The 22,875-nt window shown below is 47.1% G+C and overlaps 1 protein-coding gene across 7 annotated transcripts in view; it reads right to left on the bottom strand.

Moving 5' to 3' along the window:
• SASH1 (SAM and SH3 domain containing 1) overlaps positions 1-22,875 on the bottom strand; it is a 220,390-nt gene that overhangs the window by 76,612 nt on the left and 120,903 nt on the right. For 5 of the 7 annotated variants that reach the window (XM_059700636.1, XM_059700633.1, XM_059700638.1 and 2 more), the window contains 2 exons: positions 14,353-14,403; positions 14,189-14,238 (listed from right to left, as the gene is read on the bottom strand). The exons of 1 other annotated variant lie outside the window; for it this stretch is intronic. In XM_059700636.1, coding sequence (XP_059556619.1) covers positions 14,189-14,238; positions 14,353-14,403 — 101 coding nt within the window. The remainder of the gene's footprint in view (positions 1-14,188; positions 14,239-14,352; positions 14,404-22,875) is intronic. One more of the 7 variants, XM_059700634.1, reaches the window with a different exon arrangement.

The raw sequence follows: 22,875 nt of genomic DNA, 5'->3' as shown, positions 1-22,875 counted from the left end.
CAATGACAACGTTGGTGACATCCTGTCACTGGTGAAAACACCCCTATCGAGGCCTTTTCTTTCATTTTCACAGTCTATCCCCAGCCTGTCCTTTCTGGCTTTTGTTACAAAGTCACCTTCATAAACAATCAAGGCAGGTGGGTGTCTGAAGTACCGAGTCCCAGGCAATGGCCTGACAGCACAGACTCAGGGCTGAGGAGTTGGGCACACCTGGGATAGCAGGGCCACAGATCCAAGCCATGCTTTCCCCCTAACTGTGACCTCTTCTAACCATTCTTTGGATCACTGCCTAGACTCCAGCAGTTTCTAAATCACTGAGGTTCCTCCTTTTTTTTTTTTTAAACATTGACTTCCCTCAAATAATTTGGTGGATATGATCATTCCTCTTCCTTTTCTCGATTACACTTTACACAAGTAACTCATGTTTTTCTTACAATTAAAACACACACACACACACACACACACACACACACACACACACACACACACCAATGATTGAATAGATGTCAACGTAGAGTTGTAAGGGACACTGACTGGTATTTACACATGAATAATGTTATTTTAAAGTGTTATCCGAAGGACCGCTATCCAGGAAGCTGCCCAGCACAATGGCTCTAATGTGGGTTCTGAACTCCAACCACCAGGGTTCAAAGCTCAGCTCTACCATTTACTAACCAGTAACTTTTTAAAATTTTAATGTGCCTTTATTGATTTTTAGAGAGACGGAGGAATAGAAACATTGGTGAGAGAGAAACATCATTGATCAGCTGTCCTCCGCACACCGCCTATTGGGGATCAAGCCCGAACCCAGGCATCCAACAGTGACCTGACGCTCAACCACTGACCCACACCGGCTGGGCTGGGTAACTTTTGACAAGTGACTGAGTCCCACTGAATCCCAGTTTCTTGCTAGAGAGAATAAAATTACTGATCACATAGGTTTTCTAGAGGTTTCAGTCAATTGTGACTTGCATGGTATTTAGAACAAGCCTGTACAGGCTAAGCCACACAAAAAAGCCAGGTTTTCAGCATCCCCTATGGGGTCAAGTCTCTCTAAGTCCTTCTCAAAAGGCACTTCTGTTTCTCAACATGGAAGGGGTTGGTCCTCTGGCACCTGGGGGATGGCCGACTAGCTCTCCAGCCAAGAGCAGGCCCCACCCATGCTGAATCCGAAAATCCCTCACGGAGGGGCACTGACCGAGGTTTGTGCCCTTTCACTCACCACCGGTAACTGGCACCGAAAGTTAATGATGCAGGACGCTGGCAGACGTTGAAGAGTTTCGTGCCTGAGGAGCACCCAAGAGCCACCTCTCCACACCAGAGGCCCACGGCCGGGCTGTGTCCAGGCCTCAACGTCACATAGGCCAGGGCGATACCAGTGCCGAAGTGCAGAGCTGAACATGCCCTGGGGAGTGGGCTCGTGCCAGGGAGAATCAAAGCCAGGACAGAATACACTCATCCTCCCAAGTTTCCAGAAACTTCTTTTCCAGCTGGGCCATATTAGTGTTCATCTGTAGACTCGTGGGTCTGAACTGCCTAAGAAGTTGACAAACACCTGCTGCTGGGATGCCAGCTTCGCTGCTGACAGCACTAGTGAAAGCTCTGGAAAGTCATAACGGCCTTCCCAGCTCTTCAGGATCGCCCCATGGCATACTACACGGTGCAGACTATTGTTTTGCTGTAAGTTCATATAAATAGGCATCAGCAACTGAGCAGCATCGTATAAAAACGACCAACGAGGATTTCCTGTTTGTTATGTGTTGTTTGGTGTAGATAATGGAGCCCTGGAAAGCTTGTGGGGAGGCGTGCACACATGGCCCACACCGTCCAGGGGTTTACAGTATCATTGGGTAGATGATATCAACAGGCTGCAAGATAGGAATGCCTGAGTGAGTGGTTATAGCAGGAGGGAAGGCCTGTTGCCTTCCACCTTAATATCCATGCTCATCTTCTTTCTGCCTGGGTGGCTGTGTACCCCCGTTAAGATACTCACCTCCCCCACGCTGGCTGGCAGCTCGCCAAGGCCAGGTGCCAGCATCTGGCCAAGATGTAACTGGAACTGTATAGCAGGGTGTTTCTGGGAAAGCTGGTGTTTTCATAACGAGAAGGACTGACTCAGTTTTCACATGTCTCTTTGCCCTTTGCCCTTCCCGTGGGTACTGACCGAAACATGGGCACAATGCCAACACAGTGGTCATTCTCTCATAAGAGAGTCACATAGTAAGGATGGTAGAGGAGAGAAAAAATTCCTTGAGCAGCTGTATCAGACTTGGAACCTCCAGACTCCCTGCTAAGTGAAAAATATATGTCCCCATTTGCCTCAACACGGCAGCCAGGTTTCGGTTACACCTAAGTAAATATAATCCTAACTGTGGTGAAGGAGAAAAAATGACCAATTTCTATGAAGCACTGGGTCTGGGTTTACCAAGTATATTCATATAAATGTCATCGTATTTCAGGCTCACAGAGACCCTGAAAAGAATTGAGCCCATCATACAGATGAAGAGGCTGAGACCTGGAATGTTCATGTGACCTTTCCCTTGTATGTCACATGGCTGGAGCTTAAACTCAGCTCTTCAGACACCCAGACCGATGTTCTTCCCACTGAAATACCGGATTCATGAAGGCAAGGGCCTCTCCTGTAGTCACAGTGCCAGGCAATACGCCGTGAGCCCACAGCCACATCAATTGCGCTTTCTCTAACCACAGGCGCTGAAAGTGCCATTGAAGTTTGGGACGTGGCCACTGGAATCCACAGCCCAGGTGAAGCTCTGGCTTCTGAGGCTTCCTCTGCAGGCAAACACATCAAGGTGTAAAAGGAAAGGGCCTTGAATTCCACCTTCTGTTCACTCTGGGTTTGGTGTAACCAGTAAAAACGAAATGCCTTCCGCTTATGGCCTTGATGTGAACTCTGAATTTCATTAGATCTTTAGATCTTAAGAATTACTCAACTGTTAAAAGCAAAATAAAACAGGGTTTTAGCACTTTTTTTTTTTTATCACAAAAGCTAGTTTTTATAACATAATGGGGGGGTGGGATGGGGTGGGGGGGGGTGGACTGTAAACAGCCTTGTTGACATTTTTTCTGTAAATGGAAATTATTCCTTCCTCTACTTCCCCTTTAAAATTTACTACATATTTGTAATAAATACGCAGTCCAAGAACGACTTTTCTGCAAGGAAATGTGGCTTAGATTTGAGGCCGCTGGATGTCTGGGAAGCGTCTGCCCTTTCCCTCTGCAAGGTTGATTGGTTATCAGGATGTGGGACCCAGGGCCCAGCTCCAGACCGGGTGTGACGACGGAAGGCCACCTGACTGGTACAGGCTGCGTATGGGGTAACTTATCCCAGAGGAGGTTGGCACAGTAAGGAAAACCGGCCTTTGATTTTCTTATCAAATTTGCATGGACCTGTGGGGAGATACTGGCTGCAAAGAGCAGGCCTGTACCAGCCTCAGCCTCAGGGTGGGGGCAGGGGGAGGGGCCATGGGAGGAAGAGAGGCTCCATTCAATTATCTCCTCGGTCAGTTTCCATGGAGACAGCACAGGAAGCTGGTCAGAACTTTCCCAGTGGAAACAAACAGAGGCTCCCATTCACCATCACCCGAGCCTCACTGGCCACGCTGGCTGCTGTGCTGTCTGGATGCAGAGGAGCCCGAGGAGGGATGTGGGGCCCGGGCTGCCGGCCCATCTTCCGTCAGCTGCTCTGAAGGAGCAGAGGAGTCCATGATGCCACCTCTGAAGGCCAAAGCTGGAGGGCCTGTGGGCATAGGGGACCTTTCCCAGCCTTGCTGACCTTGCTGACGCAGGGACAGGCCACCTCAGGGCATGGCTGTGGGAGCCGTCTGCCTGCCTGGGGCTCCTGGCCACAGCACAGAGGACCAGGTCCCTTCCACAGTGGCCGCAGCCATAGCTAACCTAACCTTCCTTTGGTCCTCTTCACTTTTGGTCCCCTTCAGAAACAGCAGGTGGAAATTTCCTGTTATTGATACTATGAAAATGGGAACTCACACTAACCTGTCTTCTCAGATGTCATTTTTTATTAAGGTATAACTGACACAGAATGTTGTTAGCTTCAGGCCTACAACACAATGACTTCTTATTTGTATATACTGGGACATCATCACCACTGTAAGTCTAGTGAACACCCATCAACGTTCCGATCTTGATTCTAAATTCCCACACATCTGTGCCACATCCCTGCGCCTCCAGTTCTGCACCCACTAAGGGCTCCCTGTACTGTGTCATCCCCGGCTGGTCTCACATTGCTCTCTGATTGCTTCCCATCCCCACCATTCTGATCTTGTGGCTTTATCCCAAGTGACGCATGGACAGCTGCCAGAGGTGATCCCATACCAGCGGCGCTGCCAGGGATGACAAATGACCTCCGCCAAGGTCAGCGGATCGGCCCCGGGTTCCACTGATGACTGAGATGTGGAGCAGAACCACAGAGCTTCAACCCAACGGACAAGAAACGGGTGGGCAGTGATTCGTAAACAAGCCGGCTGCTGGAGACCCTCCTGGGGAGGGAGCTCAGGGCGCCAGAGTCCCCATCTGGAGAATCCAGGTCATTTTCCTGGGCGGGGCCGAGGGCCGTCTGGTCAACAAGCTGTCCAGCTAACTCTGATAAGTGGGTGTGCCTGGAACCCCGGTTTGACTCAGTCGGTACTGGGAAACATCCTCCTTCCCCATCCCTCCTAACCTTCCAGTTCAACACCTCTGAGATACAGACGGCAGTCTCATAAGTGAGAATTTCAGAAAGGAATACAGAATACAATAAGGTAAAACAAGCAGGCAGTGTTCTCCTAACTGTAAGGTGTTACTCGGACAAAACTTCTGGACCAGAGGTTAGGGACTGGCTGGGTTTAGTGTTGACTAGAATGTACCTGGACACTCCTCAGGGACTGGGTGACGGAATGAACCGATGGATTAAATAAGTTTTAAAGCAGATGCATCATGAGAAAAAAAAAAAGCTCTGCCAAGTTTCAGACCTTCAGAATCTCTCCCCTTCGCACTGCCGGCCCCCTGGGGGCATCCAATCCCACCTCCTCAGACAGTCAGGCAGCCCCAAAGGTGCTGCACTCACCCACCTCAGCCACCCTGATTCTGCCTGGATTGTGCCTTCCCTGCATTTTGGCCTAAGAAACAAGAAACCGCCCGGTTCTCTCTCCCAAGCTCTCCTGGGGGGACCTGCAGTGGACTTGCAGTCCGGCAGGTGAGCTCAGCAGGAGGGCTTTTCCAGAACCTTCTCCCTGCACAGTGCCGGGTCCCTGTGGGCCACACGAGAGTTCATGTGAGATGCCGTAAGCAGAAGTAGAGCAGTCGTCACTTTCTTTCTATGCATCAAGGTCAGCGCAGGACACAGCATCATCACGTGTCCCCTGGGTCATGGGTGGCATGGGGCAGAGCGAGGCCCGCAGGGCGCGAATTCCTGCGCGTCCCCTCCTGGGGCTCCTCTGGTCCTGGACCTGCGGCCGGTTCTGCTCCTGAGGAACAAGGGACACCAGTGCTTCTGCAGGTTCCTTGCACTGGTCGCTGGGGGGTGGTGAGATGACGTGGGTTTCAGCCCATTCTTGTTGGTGGCAGTTTGTCCTCTTTCTCCACTTTCCTGCATCCTTTTTGCCCCTAATGCCAGTCCTGTTGACTTCACGCCACATCATCAATCTCACCTGGGCCACCTTCACATCTGCTTCTCCTAGAGCAGGGGTCAGCAAACCGCGGCTCGTGAGCCACATGCGGCTCTTTGGCTCCTTGAGTGTGGCTCTTCCACAAAATACCGGCTCTTCCACAAAATACCAACTTCTGTGCATGGGCCACGAAGCACGGGGTATTTTGTGGAAGAGCCACGCTCAAGGGGGCCAAAGAGCCGCGTGCGGCTTGCGAGCCACGGTTTGCCGACCATGGTCCTAGAGGGCCCTGACTGATACCGAGTCTATGTGGCCCCCACCCCACGCCTGTCCCCCAGGGACAGACTGCCCTTCCTCCAGCAGTTCCTCTGCATTGCAGTCACCCGACATTGTATCATCTTGTCGTGCCTTCTTCAGGCTGTAAGAGGACAGCCACCTGCCCTCTCCTACTCACCCTCCCAGAGCCTGCCTACCTTGTCTGCACAGCAGAAACGGGAAAAGGTGAACTCAGTCAAACTTCCCTGGCCACCGAGCCCACTACAGGTCCTCCATAAGCACCTGTCTTCGTGGCCCCTGAGGTGGAGTCTATGCAGAAGGCCTGGCCCGGCAGATAAAGGAGTCCACCTCTGCCTCCCCCAAGGCTGTGACCGTGACCTTCATGATCTCGGAAACGTACTAAGTCCTTCTAAACCTCTGTAAGCCACCATTTCCATAATGGTTTTGTTAGAAAGATTTACACATAAAAATGGGAGGTCTGGGTCTTGCCTTACCTGCCAGGATAGGAATGTACTTATGTACTGACTGCCTCCCTCCCACTCCACCTCCCTCTTCGCCCCCATATGTTGATGACCTCACCTGCAGGACAGAGAATAGCCAGCTTCCACACTCCATACTGAACACTTCCTGGCCATCACGTCTGTCTCCGGCCGTTGCATGGGAGGGATGCGGCCCAGGCGTGTGGGCTCAGCCTGGGCTGGGTCAGCTGGAGGCTCATTCCCCAGACGGGTGAAAGGCAACGGCGTTTTCAGAGCAACAGCTGAGGTGGAGAAGTCTGGCACAGCTGGCCCTGCCCCGAGCCCGTGCTCTCTGGAATGTTGAGCCCTTCAAATATGCTGTGCGACGCAGTACACACGTGAGCAGGCACCGATCCGCCCGCACAGACACATACCTCACGGGTGGCTGTCTCCTAGCCCCCGCCCCCTCTCTGGGGCACGGAAAGGAAAGCTCAGGCGGGAACGGCGTATTTTACTAGTAAGTGGCCGTGGCCATCAAGGAGCTCTGTGTATGGCCCCATGTGCTCAGACTGAGGATGAAAACTACAGTCACATTGCCTCTGTCCTGGGCAGTGCCCCACCTTACAGAGGAGGTGGGGAGGTGGGGATGGAACAAAGGCAACATGGGCACCACATCAAATGCCAGCACCGCACTAGGCATCCTGCACAAAGACCCTCAGAGAGATATGTCATTGGGCTCATTATCGATTAGGAACCTGAGGTTAGAGAAGTTAAGTACACAGCTAGCAGAACTTAAATTTCAGGCTCAGGCTCTGTCCACACCAACGCCGACACCAACGAGAGCAAGCTGCCTCGGTGGACAGGCTACGTAGAGCTGGGGCCCAGGGCGTGCTTTCGACTGGGTCACAACATGAAAGAGGGCTCAGCCACAAGGAAGCTTGGAGACCACCTGACTCACATTCATCTCTGTAACTGAGCTGAAGCCTGGCGGGTGGGGGGTGGGGGGCATGAGGGAAGGTGACTCAGATGATCAATCACAGACGGGGAGGGCACTGAAAGTACCGACCCCTGACAGTGACCTTGCCCTCGTACCCACAACCTTGGCAGGTGGCAGTTTACCAGCCTTGGCAGATGGTAAATGGAGTAAAGCAAAAAAATACATAACATGCACGCCGATGCCTGGTTCTTGGTGCAGCACATTTATTTTGTGAAACCTATGCTTGCGGCTCTGCCTGCCCTTCCCACCCTGGTAGCTCAAAGGCTCAGACGACGTAGGACAGTGGGCACTCAGGAGGACACAGCCCCCTGAACCAGGCCAACCCGGCGTGTGAACTACCCTGAAGGACACGCCTCCACTTGGCTGCCTCACGCCGGGGCCCATAGTGCACGTCCCCCACGGGAAAACCTGGTGTTCCCCTCCCCACCCACAGCCCTGCCACAAACAGGATGTGGAAACAGGATGCATTCACCTCAGCTCCAGGGACGTGGCTTGACCTGGATTTCCTAGCAAACGCGCAGGCCTCAGCAGCCGTTCTCTCGCTGAGTCTGGTCTGCGCCCCAGGGCCTTCCGTGACCCCCAGCAGGTCTCTAGTGCTCATCGGTGAAGGAGAAGGAACAGAGAACCCCAGCTGGTCACACAGGAGGGAAAGTCCTCAGGACCACAGTGGCAGACCCCGCCCCCCGGGGCGCTTCTGCAAAGAAATGAAGACTGAGCCCCCCACCCCCACCCCCAGCAGTTTCTAGGAACAAGCTCATGAGGAAGAGTGAGGAGGACTCACTGGGGAAAGAACTCAGTAAAATAGTTTCTTACATATTTCAAGGAGGCTGGAGGTTACTAAAAATTGGATTCAAAGCTCCATTCTTAATGGAGCTGTAACAGACAGATATTCTTTCAAAAAGAAAGCAAGCCCTTGTGTGCAAGTGCACATTGTAGGAAATGTACCGACCAGGTGACTCTATATAGACAGAGAGTAGATGAGTGGTTGCTTTGGGCGGAGGGTCATCAAGAGCAAATGCTAACGTTAACAGGGCTTCTTTCTGAGGTGATGGAAATGGTGTAAGTTGGCCGTGTGATGGTGACACAGACCTGGGAATATACGAAGCACTTTTTGGTTGTACACTCTAAATGGGTGACTAGTATGGGATGTATGTGTACTGTATCTCAAGTTGATTTAAAACAAAAAAGAAAACAGATGACCACACAAAAACTTGTATACAGATGTTCACAGCAGCATTATTCCTAACAGTCAAAAAGTTAAAATAACCCTAATTCTACATCCATCAACAAATTTAAAAAAATGTGGCATTTCTATAACAAAAAGGAATGAACTGTGGTGAAACCCTAAAACCATTATGCTAAGTGAAATAAGCTCATCAATGAAAATACTTATGACTCCATTTCCACCAACTGTCCAGAACAGGCAAATAAATCTATAGAAACAGAAAGTTGACAAGTGGTTGTTCAGGGGTGAAGGCAATGGGGGAATTTTAAGGAAGGAAGATGAAAAACGGGTAATGAATTCTGCTATAGCAGTGGTTCTCAACCTGTGGGTCACGACTGCTTCACAGGGGTTGCCTAAGACCATTGGAAAACACATATATAATTACATATTGTTTTGTGATTAATCACTATGCTTTAATTATGTTCAATTTGTAACAATGAAAATACATCCTGCATATTTATATTATGATTCATAATAGTAGCAAAATTACAGTTATGAAGCAGCAACAAAAATAATTGTATGGTTGGGGGTCACCACAACATGAGGAACTGTATTAAAGGGTCGCGGCATTAGGAAGGTTGAGAACCACTGTGCTATAGGGATGCATAGTGTGGGGTGACAACAGTAATGAGCCGGCATCCGGCCAGAGGCTGCAGCGGGCAGGTCACTGGATTGGGAAATGGGACACGGTGAGATGGGGATTTGAAGTAGGTGCCTGGAGACAGCAGTTCAAAGCCATGGGCACTGTAAGCATCCTGGGAGAGCACGCAGGCTGGATAAAAAGCCCCAGGGGAACACCCAAGAGAAGGGTGAGCGGACAAAAGGGAACTGCAGGAAGTGGGCAAAACGCAAGGCAGAAGCCACACTGTCACAGGCAGCAATGGGAAAGTCAGTGGCAACGAGGCTCTGTAGGCGGGAGGGTCTCTGGGATAGTTACTGTTTTGCCATTGACCTCGGTAACTGGGCAAGGAGAGAAAGAGGATGAGGGTTTGGAGAATGGTAAGATTTTCATGGGATGAAGAAGGAACTCTGCATGTTTTTACACAGTCACCCACTCATCTATCCATTATTGGAAGACTTTAACATAAAATATCCTGAGTGCTGAGTGGATATCTCTCTCCCTTTCTCTCTCTCTTACATACATGCCCTCATTCACCGCAGTCCATTGCAAAAGTGGCAGGAAAGCCAACAGCAGGACACTTCACCTCAACTCTTTGCTCTGGGAGGAGCAAAGAACAGAGCTGGATTTTTCAGGTTGAGTGGAGCCTGCCAGGTAAGGAGGGTGGGAGGTCGGTGAGAGTGGGGGACAGACAACCCCCAGAAGGAGCATCAATTTCAGAGGCACAGCATGCCTGTCTGAGAAACTGCAGGCGCTTCACCTTGCCTGGAGAGAGGGTCCAAGGACGATGCAAGGGCACCAGTGGGCAGACAGCAGATATGGGGGTAGAGGGGGAGGAGGAAGGCAAGGGCAGAGATGCAAGCCCCCAGGGAGTCACAGATGAGCGAGAGGAACTGTAACAGGTGTAAGGGCTTCTTCCTTGAGGTCTTGGAGGAAGAAGAAGGTGAAGACCAAGGTTTTCGAGGTGGAGAAAAGAATCAAAAGACTCATCAGCTTGCCCGGGAAACAAATCCGTGAGCAAAGCCATGTGCAAGTGGAGTGAATGCTTGCACAGAACATTCACCAACTGCGGACCATCCATTTATTCCACTCCAGAACACTGCTCTACTGGCTTCCCCGCCTTTTATTTATCTTCCGCTTCCATCATGCTATATATTTTTTTGGACTTTTTCACCATAAAATAGTTCAAGTGTAGTCATAGGTAATGAAAAAAAGTGAAACCTGAATCACTGCATGTTCAACTCTGGTGAAAGACTTAGTAGAAAAGAGCTTATGAATAGTGGCTAAGGCGATGCCTGGAGATTTATTCTGAACCCTCCTGGCTCTATAAATAAATAACAGAGACCCAGCTTATATCTGAATCAGAGTAAAATCGCTCCTAGTTCCCAGAGAACCACTGGAATGCAGGTCTTAACTGCTATTTAATGCTAAGGAACTCAATTTGCCTCTAACCTCTCCATTGCATAAGCAATACAAGTACTGTGAATTATATACTGGAGAGGTTAGGAGCAAGGTGTGCCCAAGCTCCTGAGACAACTGGGTGGGGTGAGGGGGACCATAGCTCTGGAAGGCAGGAGTCACAAGGGCCAGTGGCTCGACTCCCACGTGGTCTAGTGCAATCTGCGTCTAAGGGCGGGGCTGCTGTAGGATTCGTCCACTTTTGTTGACTGAGTTCTCTTGCCTTTCAAATAAAAAACATAAGACAATTTCTACTCGTAAAACAACACTGCTGACTCAGAGGGATATTTTGGTTGGCACCAGACACAACCCTCTGGTTTGCCAGGTCATCCTCCAGGGCTTGGGAAGCTACCAGCAAGCATTTGGATCTGAAGACTAACAGGATTTTGCATTTCAAAGTATTTGCATTTTCAAGTACACAAATACAAACAATTCAACATAAACACTGCATTAAACTTACTCCAATTATAATCTGACCTAGAGAGCCCAGAGTGATACCTCAATCTTTCTAAATAATCATTTTTGGAAGATTTAATCCAAAATAATTATTAATTTAAGAATAAGTACCACCATTCTGTGACCCATAGTTAAAATTGATTCAGGCAAGAATCATTAAAGGAATCTCCTAGCCCCTGTGGCTCAGTGGGACTCAGGTTTGATTCCTGATCAGAGAACATACCCAGCTTGCAGATTTGATCCCCAGTCAGGTGGAGCATGGGAGGCAACTGATCAATGTTTCTTTCTCTCTTTCTCTCTTTCTCTCTCTCTCTCTCTCTCTCTCTCTCTCTCTCTCTCTCTCTCTCCCTCTCTCTCTCTCTCTCTCTCCCCCTCCCTCCCTCCCTCTCCCCTCCCTCCCTCCTTCTCCCTTCCTCATTCTCTACAATCAATTTTTTTTAAAGGGAATTTAAAACTATTTGGTAAAAGTTTGATGAGGAACAAGATACAGACAAAGTCTCAGGTGACCTCCCACAGAATATTTTTTAATGCAAAGGGAAAATTGTAACTTCTCAGAGGAAACCCAACAGACATCACCTCAATCAAATGATTGCAATCAGTAACACCAATAATGGGACAAACTGATATGAGGCACCGAGGAGAAAACATCAAAACTGCCATCAAAACTGCGTTCTCTGAATCTTAAAAAGAAACCCAGATTGAGGAATATTTCACAAAACAACCAGCCCACACTCCTTAAAAATATCAACATCATAAAGGACCAGGAAAAGCCAAGAAGTCCTTTCAGATTAAATGCGACAAGAAACATGACATGTAAATGCAATGAATGATTTTTTTTAAGTGTTGTATTGAAAAAGAAGTGTTATAAGAAACACTGCTGGGACAATGAAAGAAACTTGAATATAAACTGTACTTTAGGAAAGTCAGTCTTAAAATGCCTCTACTTGGTCATTATATTGTGGCTGTAAGAGACTGTCTATGTCCTTAGGAGATATAAGCTGGAGTATTTAGAGGGGTATGCCATGATGTCTGCAATTTACTCCCAAAGAATGTGGCAGTAATCATGATTAGCGATACTATATAGGAAAAAGAGAGAGCAAGAGTGTGAAAATCAGTGAGTCTTCGTAAAAGTTATATGGACATACATTGCACAATTGAAAATTTTCTGTAAGTGCAACAGTTTTTTCAACAGTTCTTTAAAGTAAAAAAAAAAATCATGATTTTTAAAAACTATTAATAAGAAAGTGAAGAGCAAAATGTATTAAAACTGTCCATTTATTTAAAAACACCAAAGTTTAATAAACCATTTGAAAGAACACAAACAAGATGGCAGTACTGCAGATGAAGAGGTCGGTCTGTCAACAGCTTTCCTGTATGTATGCTTTCAATTTTTGTTGTTGTTGTTAACCTCAGAGGAGGCTGTCAGTCTCTCTGTCGGCCACAAGAGTCATGCCACATTTCACTAAGTGAAGGATACAAACACGGAAAGAATGACTCCCCACAATTGAGGGGAAGAAGAAACACCAAGCCTAAGATTAGTACACATTGGGTGAGTCACGTCCTCTCAGGAGGAAAGGCAGACATTTCTTGTTTCCTGAAGGATTTGGAGATTCTGAGGGAACCACCTGAGTTCTCAGCCTGAATCACAAAGTAGGCCAGGGGACCCTACAGCCCACTCACTTAACACTTCTGCCCACGCTCAGCTCAACATCATAGTACCTCCAGTTTCAAGGTCATTGTCAAGTCACATCTTGTGGCTAGTTCAGCCTCCTCCACATTACTAAGTTGCTGGGAGAATATATGCAACTAAAACAAAGAAAATTCATGATAACTGCACATCCATCCATCCTCTGACCTTGAGTGGGCAGTGCCTTGGTTTTCTTTTGCGCATCACCCCCCAGGGGCCTCGGTCCTGAACCCGATCTGCTGAGCCTCTTCAACTGAGAGTGAAGGCTTGGCAAAGCAGCCTTGACCCCTAGAAGCGGCACAGCCAGCAGCACACACACGTGGACGGATTAGGCAGGGCTGCGCTGTAAAGCACACACACGCTCTCCCAACGTGTGCTTTTCATTCCAGAAATACTTTATTCCTAAACCACTTCTATGTCTCTCTTGGCATGAAACAGTATAGGTGGCCCTGTGCCAAAGGAAGTGTCTGTTTAAACAAGTGGACTTTCTCAAAATTTCTTAACCTCGGAAGGTCATAAATAGAACATTCTAGCATAATTATAATGGAATAAAGTAGAAAAGGGAAAGGTCATAGAAAAAAAAAGACATGTGTGTTGTTTTATCCAGGTAAAAGAAATACTGCAAATGCGAGCTATAACATAGAATTATCTTCCAAGGGAGTGAAAATGACAGGGTTCAAGTTAGGATGAGGAAGCAAAAATATTACCTTGAAGGTCTGTGAGCATCTGCCACCTTCTGTCACAAGCATTTACTCCTGTTCTAAGGTCACCCACCAAATCGATTGCAGACAGGGTGTTTCAATCGTGGTTTTATCCTGGAATGCACTTTAATTTTGTACCTTGCTTCCTCATTTATGACTTTCATCGTAGACCCAAACTAATGCAAAAGGAGAAAACCCATTTTGGTTGACTTAACTGTCCTTTCCCTTTCTCCATGCTCACTTCCAAGTATTCATTTAAGGTTCACTCACAATAAGCAGTGTGAAATCAGTAACTCTTCGCAGAATCGTTAGACGTCGCCAAATAAATTACAATTGAAAACACGCTCTTATTATCTACCTATAGACAGGCTTGGGCAAAAGTACGTTTACAGTCATTACTTATTATTGTAGTATTTATTTGTATTATTTGGTCTTCTTATTGTTGTTATTATTTCATATCCTTACTTATGATTTATCTTCTAGGTAATGATGGCTGGTAATTTAACTACCGACCCACAAAAGTGGGTACTTATACAGAAACCTACTTTTGCCCACCCCTGTACATGTACTCATACACACAACATATAAGGAAACTGACAGCAAGCTCCATAGAACATACACAACACGATCCCCCTCAGCAAGCATCTGAAAGACCCTTTTCCTAGAATTTCTGGTCCTGAAACTTACTTTCTTTCCACTTCGGGCGTTGACGCGGCGCTACAGAAACCAAGCGACTCCTAGGAGAGAGAATTCACAGCATCAGTACAGGCAGAGCGTCAGGCTTCATCAGAATATCACTTAAAAAATAAAAAGCAGAAGCAAAACGAGATGATTAAAGCCACTGTGCTTACTTCGATCTGGGACCGCAGCTGAAGTGACGTGGGGCTGGCATCGGCTTTCTCCTAAAACAGAACAGATGCTGGTTTAATGCGACTTCCAAACGTGGCACACACAGCAAGACAAGTCGGTCTGTAACCAGAGACGGGGGGATTTGGGAAACGCTCGGCTACAGTGGGAGGAGATGGCGGAGATAAACAGATTTTCTGGGAAAACTGAAGTGTTTTTGAAATGAGAGCTCTGGCCTCTTAAAATAGAACTGTTTTCTGAACTCCACAGCCTGACATACGGACAATGTTATATGCAGAAGCAAAAGGTACAATCTAACTGACGAATACTGACAGATAATGGTGACTACATTCTCTAGGTGTGATCAGCTGGTCACTGGGACACAAAATTTACAGTGACCTGTTTGTGTTCAGTTTCTTTTTCAATAGAGTTCCGATTGGATTTTAAAGGTCTGAATATATTCAGGGCATTCCATAATGTAGGGCTAATTGCAAGTGTCTTTAGGAAAGTGGAAAGTTAACTTGGTATTATCTCGTATTCCTAAAAATCACCAGGCTCCTAGAGTACAAATGAATTTTTCTAGATGAAAATTTAAAAAGAAAAAACTTCCAGCATCTAGTAAAAAGGTGAAGTAAATGCAAGATGTTGCAAGTGCACTGAGAAGTCATCCTATCTACTAAAAGAGAAACATGGTAATTAGCGTACGACCGCTACCCTTCCCATTGGTTAATCAGGGCGATATGCAAATTAACTGCCAGCCAAGATGGCGGCCGGCAGCCAGGCAGCTTCAAGCTAACATGGGGCTTGCTTGCTTCAGTGACGGAGGACTCCAATGTTCCCCGCCTGCTTTGCCAGCCTCTGAACTTGCAGTTTGAAACATTATAACAAATATAGAAGCTAAACAAAACTCCAGAAACCTGCTTTCAGCGAGCCGGGATCTCAGAGCTGGAGTTATACATTGTTTCGATTATAGAAGCCAAACAAACCAGATACCTGCTTTCAGCAGCAGAGGCCTCAGAGCTGGAGCCAGAGCTAAAGCTGGCCCAGAATAAAAAGAAAAAAGAAAAAAAGGAGCAGTTGGGAGCTTCAGTCACCCGCCAGCCTGAAAACAGCCCTCAGCCCCTCACCCAGACTGGCCAGGCACCCCAGTGGGGACCCCCACCCTGAAGGGTGTGTGACCAGCTGCAAACAGCCATCATCCCCTCACCCAGGCTGGCCAGGCACCCCAGTGGGACCCCCACGCTGATCCAGGACACCCTTCAGGGCAAACCAGCCAGCCCCACCCATGCACCAGGCCTCTATCCTATATAGTAAAAGGGTAATATGCCTCCCAGCACCGGGATCAGCGGAGCCGCGAGGCCTCCCAGCACTGGGATCAGTGTGACAGGGGGCAGTGCCCAAACCCCCTGATCGCCCTGCGGCTCTGTGTGTGACAGGGGGCGGGGCCACAACCTCCCTATCCGCCCTGCTCTGTTCGTGACAGGGTGTGGTGCCCCAACCCCCTGATTGGCCCTGCTCTGTGTGTGACAGGGTGCGGCGCCCCAACCCCCCCGCACATGGGCCCTGCTCTGTGTGTGACAGGGTAGAGCCATAACCTCCCCATCGGCCCTGCCCTGAGTGTGAGAGTGGCAGCACCCCAACCCCCTGATCAGCCCTGCTCTGTGGGTGATAGAGGGTGGTGCCCCAACACCCCCCCCCCCCGCCACGGGCCCTGCTCTGTGCGTGATGGGGTAGAGCCATAACCTCTCCATCGGCCCTCCCCTGAGTGTGACAGTGGCAGCGCCCCAACCCCCTGATCGACCCTGCTCTGTGGGTGATAGAGGGCGGCACCCCAACCCCCTAATCCACCCTGCTCTGTGTGTGACGGGGGCAGTGCCCCAACTCCCCTATTGGCCCTACTCTGTGAGTGACAGGGGGGAGCTCCTCAACCCCCTGATCGGCCCTGCTCTGTGCATGACAGGGGGGAGCTCCCCAACCCCCTGATGGGCCCTGCTCTGTGCGTGACAGGGGGGAGCTCCCCAATCCCGTGATTGACCCTGCTCTGTGCATGACAGGGGGGAGCTCCCCAACCCCCCTAATGGGCCCTGCTCTGTGTGTGACAGAGGGCAGCACCCCAACGCCCTGATTGGTCCTGCTCTGTGCGTGACAGGGGGTGGCGTCGCAACCTCCCAATCCGCCCTGCTCTGTGCATGACAGGGGCCGGCGCCCCAACTCCCCAATCAGCCTGCTCTGAGCCCGACCAGGGGCTGCACCTAGGGATTGGGCCTGCCCGCTGCCACCCAGGAGCAGGCCTAAGCCAGCAGGTGGTTATCTCCCGAGGGGTCCCAGACTGCGAGAGGGCACAGGCCGGGCTGAGGGACCTCCCCTTCTCCCCAGTGCACAAACTTTTGTGCACCAGGCCTCTAGTTAAGTCATAAAGACAAAGCACAGGAAGCAAACACTTCCAGAGATAAAACCATGCAGGATAGCACTCTCACTTTACAGTTTAAAAAAAAATGGTATCCCCTTTGACAGAAAAAGAAAAGGAAAACTAAACCAGTTACCTGTGATGAAAATAATTAGTGAGATAAGCTTTGGCAGCAAAACAGGACAATTGCGCCATTACAAGCGTTAGAATGTGCCACGGGAAAATAAGAGTTACATTAGTAAACGGAGGACAGACCACCACACTGATATTTTTCCCAAATAGAGGAAAATTCTAACCTACCGGGGTGCTGACGGGGAGGCCCTCACCAGTGTGTGGTCCACTGTCCAGGGCCAGTCCCCGCCCCGGGCGACACGTCATAAGCAGGATGATGGGCTGTTCCAGAGGAGTACTATCACTAACATTACACACGTTTGAAGTAATATCAGATGGTATTTAGCTGTGTTAACAATTGCCACATTCTTTAGGATTGCACATGTACTCTGTGAAGACTGTTTTGTGAGTTTCAGCTAACCTTCTGGAAACAGGAGCAGGTTACTCAAGGCCTTGGAGGGGCAGGTGAGAGGTAGGTAGGAATCAATGGGAAAAGAAAAGGGGGCGGGGGACATCTGTTATTCTTCAACAATAAAAATTCTCACGTGCCATCTAATCGTTCAATTTACTCATGTAGCTGATTTCACCACTAGCATGATTACCAAACTAGATCGATATTGTTTTAAACTTAGCAATAAAATAATAAGTGTAACTCAGAGTAAATTCATAAATGTAAACAGGTAACCGGAATCCAGTGACAGACACAGACTAGAAAGTGAATGTACTGGGGTGCCTCGGTCTGAGAACGGTATGATTTGGGACAGAGATAAGTCTGTCCTGGACCCACTCACCCTAGTCCTGGGGCCTCACTTGTTATGAAAGCAGGGAGTAGCATGAAGCTCCACAGAACTTCTCTCTGGGTAAGGTCCTGCTTTTTATTGCCATCTTTGCTCATCACAGGCAAACTTGACACACTGCTCTTACAGGACAATGTATGGAAATGTTGGAGTTACATTCCAAGTCCTATTGGCATGACGTCAGACTCAGGTGTAATCAACAGAAGGGGTGCGTATTTCTGAGGTTCCTGGTGTGCAGTCCAATCCTGATGCCCTGATAGCTAACCTCTTAACGTCCCGTAGAGAAATTTACACAACTTAAATAGCAGAAGGTAAGCAAACGTATATTTTGCCATTTTTTCATTCTAAGTCGCCCTCTTCAGCAGTCAGTATGGAAGACTCACAGTGATAACGAACTCTATTAGTTCCTCTGAATTTTTCTCTGAAATGCCCATTTAATTAATACCCAACTCTAGTAGACATCCTCCCAAAAAATCAAAAAAAAATTTTTAAATGCCTGATTCAACTCTCTCCCCTTCCTCGGTTCTTAACTTTTCTTCCCAAACTCTAAGTCTCTACCTCGTTAGGTAATAGTCCATGATAGGGCATTTTCTGCTAGCTTCGTACATTTTTATCTGCATTTTTATTTATTGAGTGCACCTTTTGTCACTCAATATTGTAAACATAACATTTTTGGTATGTTGTGCAAAATGTACCTGTTCCTGTATCCGAAGTGGGTACTTAGTAACAACCATATTAAATGTTCCACAGTCAATTCATCTTCACATGTTATTTTGTTACTTATAATAAAACATTTGAGTGTGTTTTTACTACTTTTTAGGAAATTTGGTGGGGGGGATGGTAGTTCGATATACAATGTGTTAAAACTCTTCCCCTTAAAATAATAGACCCAGTAAATGTTTCCATGCAGAACATCTGTTTTATCAGGAACAGGAGATGTTAAACAGAAGCTTTTGTACAGTGATGTTTCCGGTCGTGTTTTTCTTTTTTTCCCCCCAGAACATCCCACAAAATAATGTTTTTTGTAGAGCAAATATCAATTTCATCTCTTAAGGAAAGACTACCATCGTTATTAAGAAGTATTTCTTAGAGCAAACACATCCTCAAGTAAAAAATATTACACAAATAAGGAAAAGCTGTAAAACCGTCCACTAAGTAAGGACTTATATGATGTTTGGAGAGAAAACAGAATGGACTACTAGAAAATTCTATTACTATGACACTGATGGATTCCACATTATATCAATGACAAATGTGCAGAGTAATTAATAACTACTATCATGCATGTATGTGTGACTTGTATAAAATATTTAAGACATAAATATATATAATAAAAAATATAGCAAACCCTTGTGGGCCCACGGAGCCTGAGAAATGGAACATTACAGTGAAAGCTAGCAGGTGTTGATATACGCCAGGACAAAACACTCGTGTGCAGCGTATGAAATATGCCTTAATGGACTTGTCATATAGGTATGTAGTGGAAGTTCTGGGTGACATTTTTTTCTGTTTAGCACAGAAAAAAAATATTTTTTTTTTCATGGCACAATGTAGAGTGGAAAGCCCTGATGGAATCAGACAGAAAGAGGGCTAGCTATGTGTCAGCAATAAAGAGTGCTGCCCACATAATAAAGAAGCAGGAATTCAGGTCAGATGGACAGAGAAAGGCTCCAAGACATCCCCTTCCATGTCCAGTGTATAAATTAGACTTCCAATTCAATTGCTTCTGGTTTAGGGGGAGGGGGCAGGAAGCCATGGTTCCTGAGTTCCAGCAGAAGGAAGTCCTGGTGAAGGGGAAGGCAGAGAAATAAGAATTAAAGGGCTCTGCCTGAGGGCCTAGCCCCAAACTACTTCATTTGGGAAAATATTGATGGTTCATAGTACAGCTTCTGATTTGGAAGTCATCATGTCGATGGAAATAGTATCTATCTATCTTTGGGGCATGTTGTAAAAAGAGAGGATCTCTGAGAAGCAAGATTCTGCTCTCCCTTCTCAACATACTCTGACTGTTCTCTCCCTCAATAACCTATGCAGCAGTGACTACCACTGTGTAACAAATCACCCCAAACTTAGCTGCAAAAACAACAAACGTTTTATTATGCTCACCTACTCTGCGGTCAGAATTCAGAAAGGCGGCCACGGGAATGGTGTGTGTGTGCTCCATGGTGCCTGGGCCTCAGCTGGGTGATGACTGGGGTCATCATCCTGGGTGAACACGCTCGCTGGAGCACCTGGAGGCTGGTGCTGGCTAGCAGCTGGGACCTCAGCGGGGGCTATCTGCTGGAACTCCATTCAGGGGTGCTCCAGGTAGCTGCTTCGACTTTCCTCACAGCAGGAGGTTGGGTTTCAAGAGCAAGCATACCCAGAGAGCCCAGCAGGAGCTGTATTACCCTTTCTCACACAGCCTCTGATCGTGTCCCTACTGCTGCAGTCGCAAGCTCTCCTAGAGGCAAGAGGCCGCACAGCCCCCATCTCTCATCCGGAGGAGAGTCAAGGTCCCATGGGAAGAAGAGCACCGGGTGGGGGATATCATCATGGCCTGATTTAGAAATCAGCCTGCCATCCTGAGTCCCTAGGAGATGGGGCCTCAGCTAAGTTTTTGAAATGAGGAATGAGGGGAGACAATTTACTCAAGACAATGCCCATGTGGACTCTTTTGTGTACTTTATAGTTTACTCAAGTAGCACACTTGGCGATAGATTTCAACCTTAACCTGTCCCTTAAAAGTAGAGGAATGTTTTTTTCTGCCAAGGGCCATTTGGATATTATAGCATCATCCGAGGGACATACAAAATTATTGACTTAAAAGTTAGCCTGCTATATCTGGTTAAACATTTAATTAATTCACCCCGAATGCCTTGGCAGGGCCCGCCCAAATGATTTCATGGTAAGGCCCTCGGGGCAGCCATCCTCCACCCCTGACTTAAAGGTTAAAATATCACAATGTTTTAAACTAAAGTTATTATCTCTCGCATTTCAAACTTATTATAGAAAATCTCAAAAATACAAAAATAAAGAAAACCATATAATGAACTTCCAAATTCCCACTTCCCAGCATCAACATTTATTTACTCATGGTCAGTTTTGTTTTACCTATACCTTCACCCATGCCTCAGCCCCACCCTATTTTACTTTTAAGAAAATCCTAGACACCATATCATGAGATATCACAATTTTTATATTGATAAGGTTTAGCGACCATGTTTAAATCCTAACTGTGGTTCAACCTTGAGCAAATGCCTCAATCGTCAAGAATTTGACTCTTTCCTAGCACTGGAGAACTTTTTTTGGCCATTGCAAAAAAAAAAAAAAATTATATTCAATAAATTTAGATATTCCATCTAAATGTTGCAAAAGACCAAGAAATGCAAAATTGAACACAATCAAAGAGTCCATTAGAAAAGTACTTGCTATTTCCCAAAGTACAAATATATCCTAATACTTGTTTGAGTATGATAAGCTCTTTGACTTTGCACTTTGCAGAGTATGCTAAGAAGCATTTAGTGAGAAGTAACTCTAAAATTTGATCCCTGTTCAATATCCAGAGAGCCACATAACACTAGTGACTGAAACCGAACCTATAATTGTAAATTAGGGTATTATGACTTTGTTTAAATTTTTAAAGTCAATTTAAAATGAAAGTGGATGCATAAAAGTTGGTATATGGATTAAACTATTCATCATTAAGCCACATCTGGACACCTTCGTTATGAATGACAAATATCGCCCTGGCTAGTGTGGCTCAGTTGGTTAAGCGTTCTCCCATGCGCCAAAAGGTCGCTGGTCAGGCCCTACATGCCTAAATGCAGGCTTGATCCACAGTAGGAAGTATGCAGGAAGCAGCAGATCAATGTTTCTCTCTCCCTCTCCCTCTTCCTCTCCCTTCCTCTCTCTCTCTAAAATCCGTAAAGACATATTTTTAAAAAAAGAAAAGAAAAAGAATGACAAATATCATTGACATTTAAAACTCTTAGTGAGTTTGTAAATTATAAATGCTAAAGGAACATCCCTACCTTAGTGAAGTATAACAGTGAAACACAAACCAAACATAAACGTAGGCCAACATGTGTAAGTGTATGTGTGTGCGCACGCCCAGGAAAAGGTCTGAGGACATGCACCAAATGTGAACAGTTACTTACACTATTGTTCTCTCTGAAGTATTAACATTTGTAATAACTAATGTCATAAAAAACTATGCATGAATTTTATGATGCATAGTGAAGGTCCATGATGACTTTAGAAATCATCTCATAATTCCTATTTTGACTGAAGGAGACTAAACCATAGTACTATATGGGGTTTTGGTTTGGTTTCTTTTTTTAAGGAATCAGATGACAAAAAAATTACTGGGTGATGGGGGACCTCAAATCCATTTCTTGTCAACTTGGACAACCTCTGGAAATAATAACTCCCTAAATGTTTATTACATCTAACATAGCAGCAAAAAAAGAACAAATGTTTCTATCAGCGGTTCTCAACCTGTGGGTCGTGACCCCTTTGAGGGTCAAATGACCCTTTCACAGGGGTCGCCTAAGACCATCGGAAAACACATAAATAATTACATATTGTTTTTGTGATTAATCACTATGCTTTAATTATGTTCAATTTGTAACAATGAAATTGGGGGTCACCACAACATGAGGAACTGTATTAAAGGGTCGCGGCATTAGGAAGGTTGAGAACCACTGTTAGAGGAAATCAGTGGCTTGCTAAAACCCTAACCAAAGTCTATGAGTGCATATATGCGCCCACCTGCTTGTGCAGGTGCACGTCCACCTAGTCACACCCACAGCATGCAACTGAGGCTCTGACCCTAAAGGACCACATTTTCACTCTAAAGTGACGAAACCCTTGCGAAATACACCAGAGTAAAATCCCACTGGGCAGAATACGGTCCTGGAAAACATGGCATGCCCTCTTCCCCACTCCAGCGTTGTTTTCACCTTGTTGTGGAAATCCACACCTCTCCGCCCTTTAATGCTGCCAGTGCTCGAAGCCAAATGAACTTCACAGCTGGAAAAGCAGGAGGGAGAAGTCCCTCTCCCGTTCCCAAGGCAGAGAGGAAGGTCAGGCGCCCACCAGCGCAGCTCCAAGCCAAGCTCAGCTCCACCGGGAGCCCAGGAAGGAGGAGGTGGAAAAGCGAGAGGACTGCATGCTGAGCACGTAAAACACCAGGGTGACTGCTGACCCTTCAATCCCAGGAGGGAACCAAG

This window comes from Myotis daubentonii, chromosome 6 (assembly GCF_963259705.1).
Source record: "Myotis daubentonii chromosome 6, mMyoDau2.1, whole genome shotgun sequence".
In the NCBI taxonomy this organism is placed as follows: domain Eukaryota; kingdom Metazoa; phylum Chordata; class Mammalia; order Chiroptera; family Vespertilionidae; genus Myotis; species Myotis daubentonii.
Note: the sequence above shows the minus strand (reverse complement) of the source record. Positions and strands in the feature narration are given on the sequence as shown.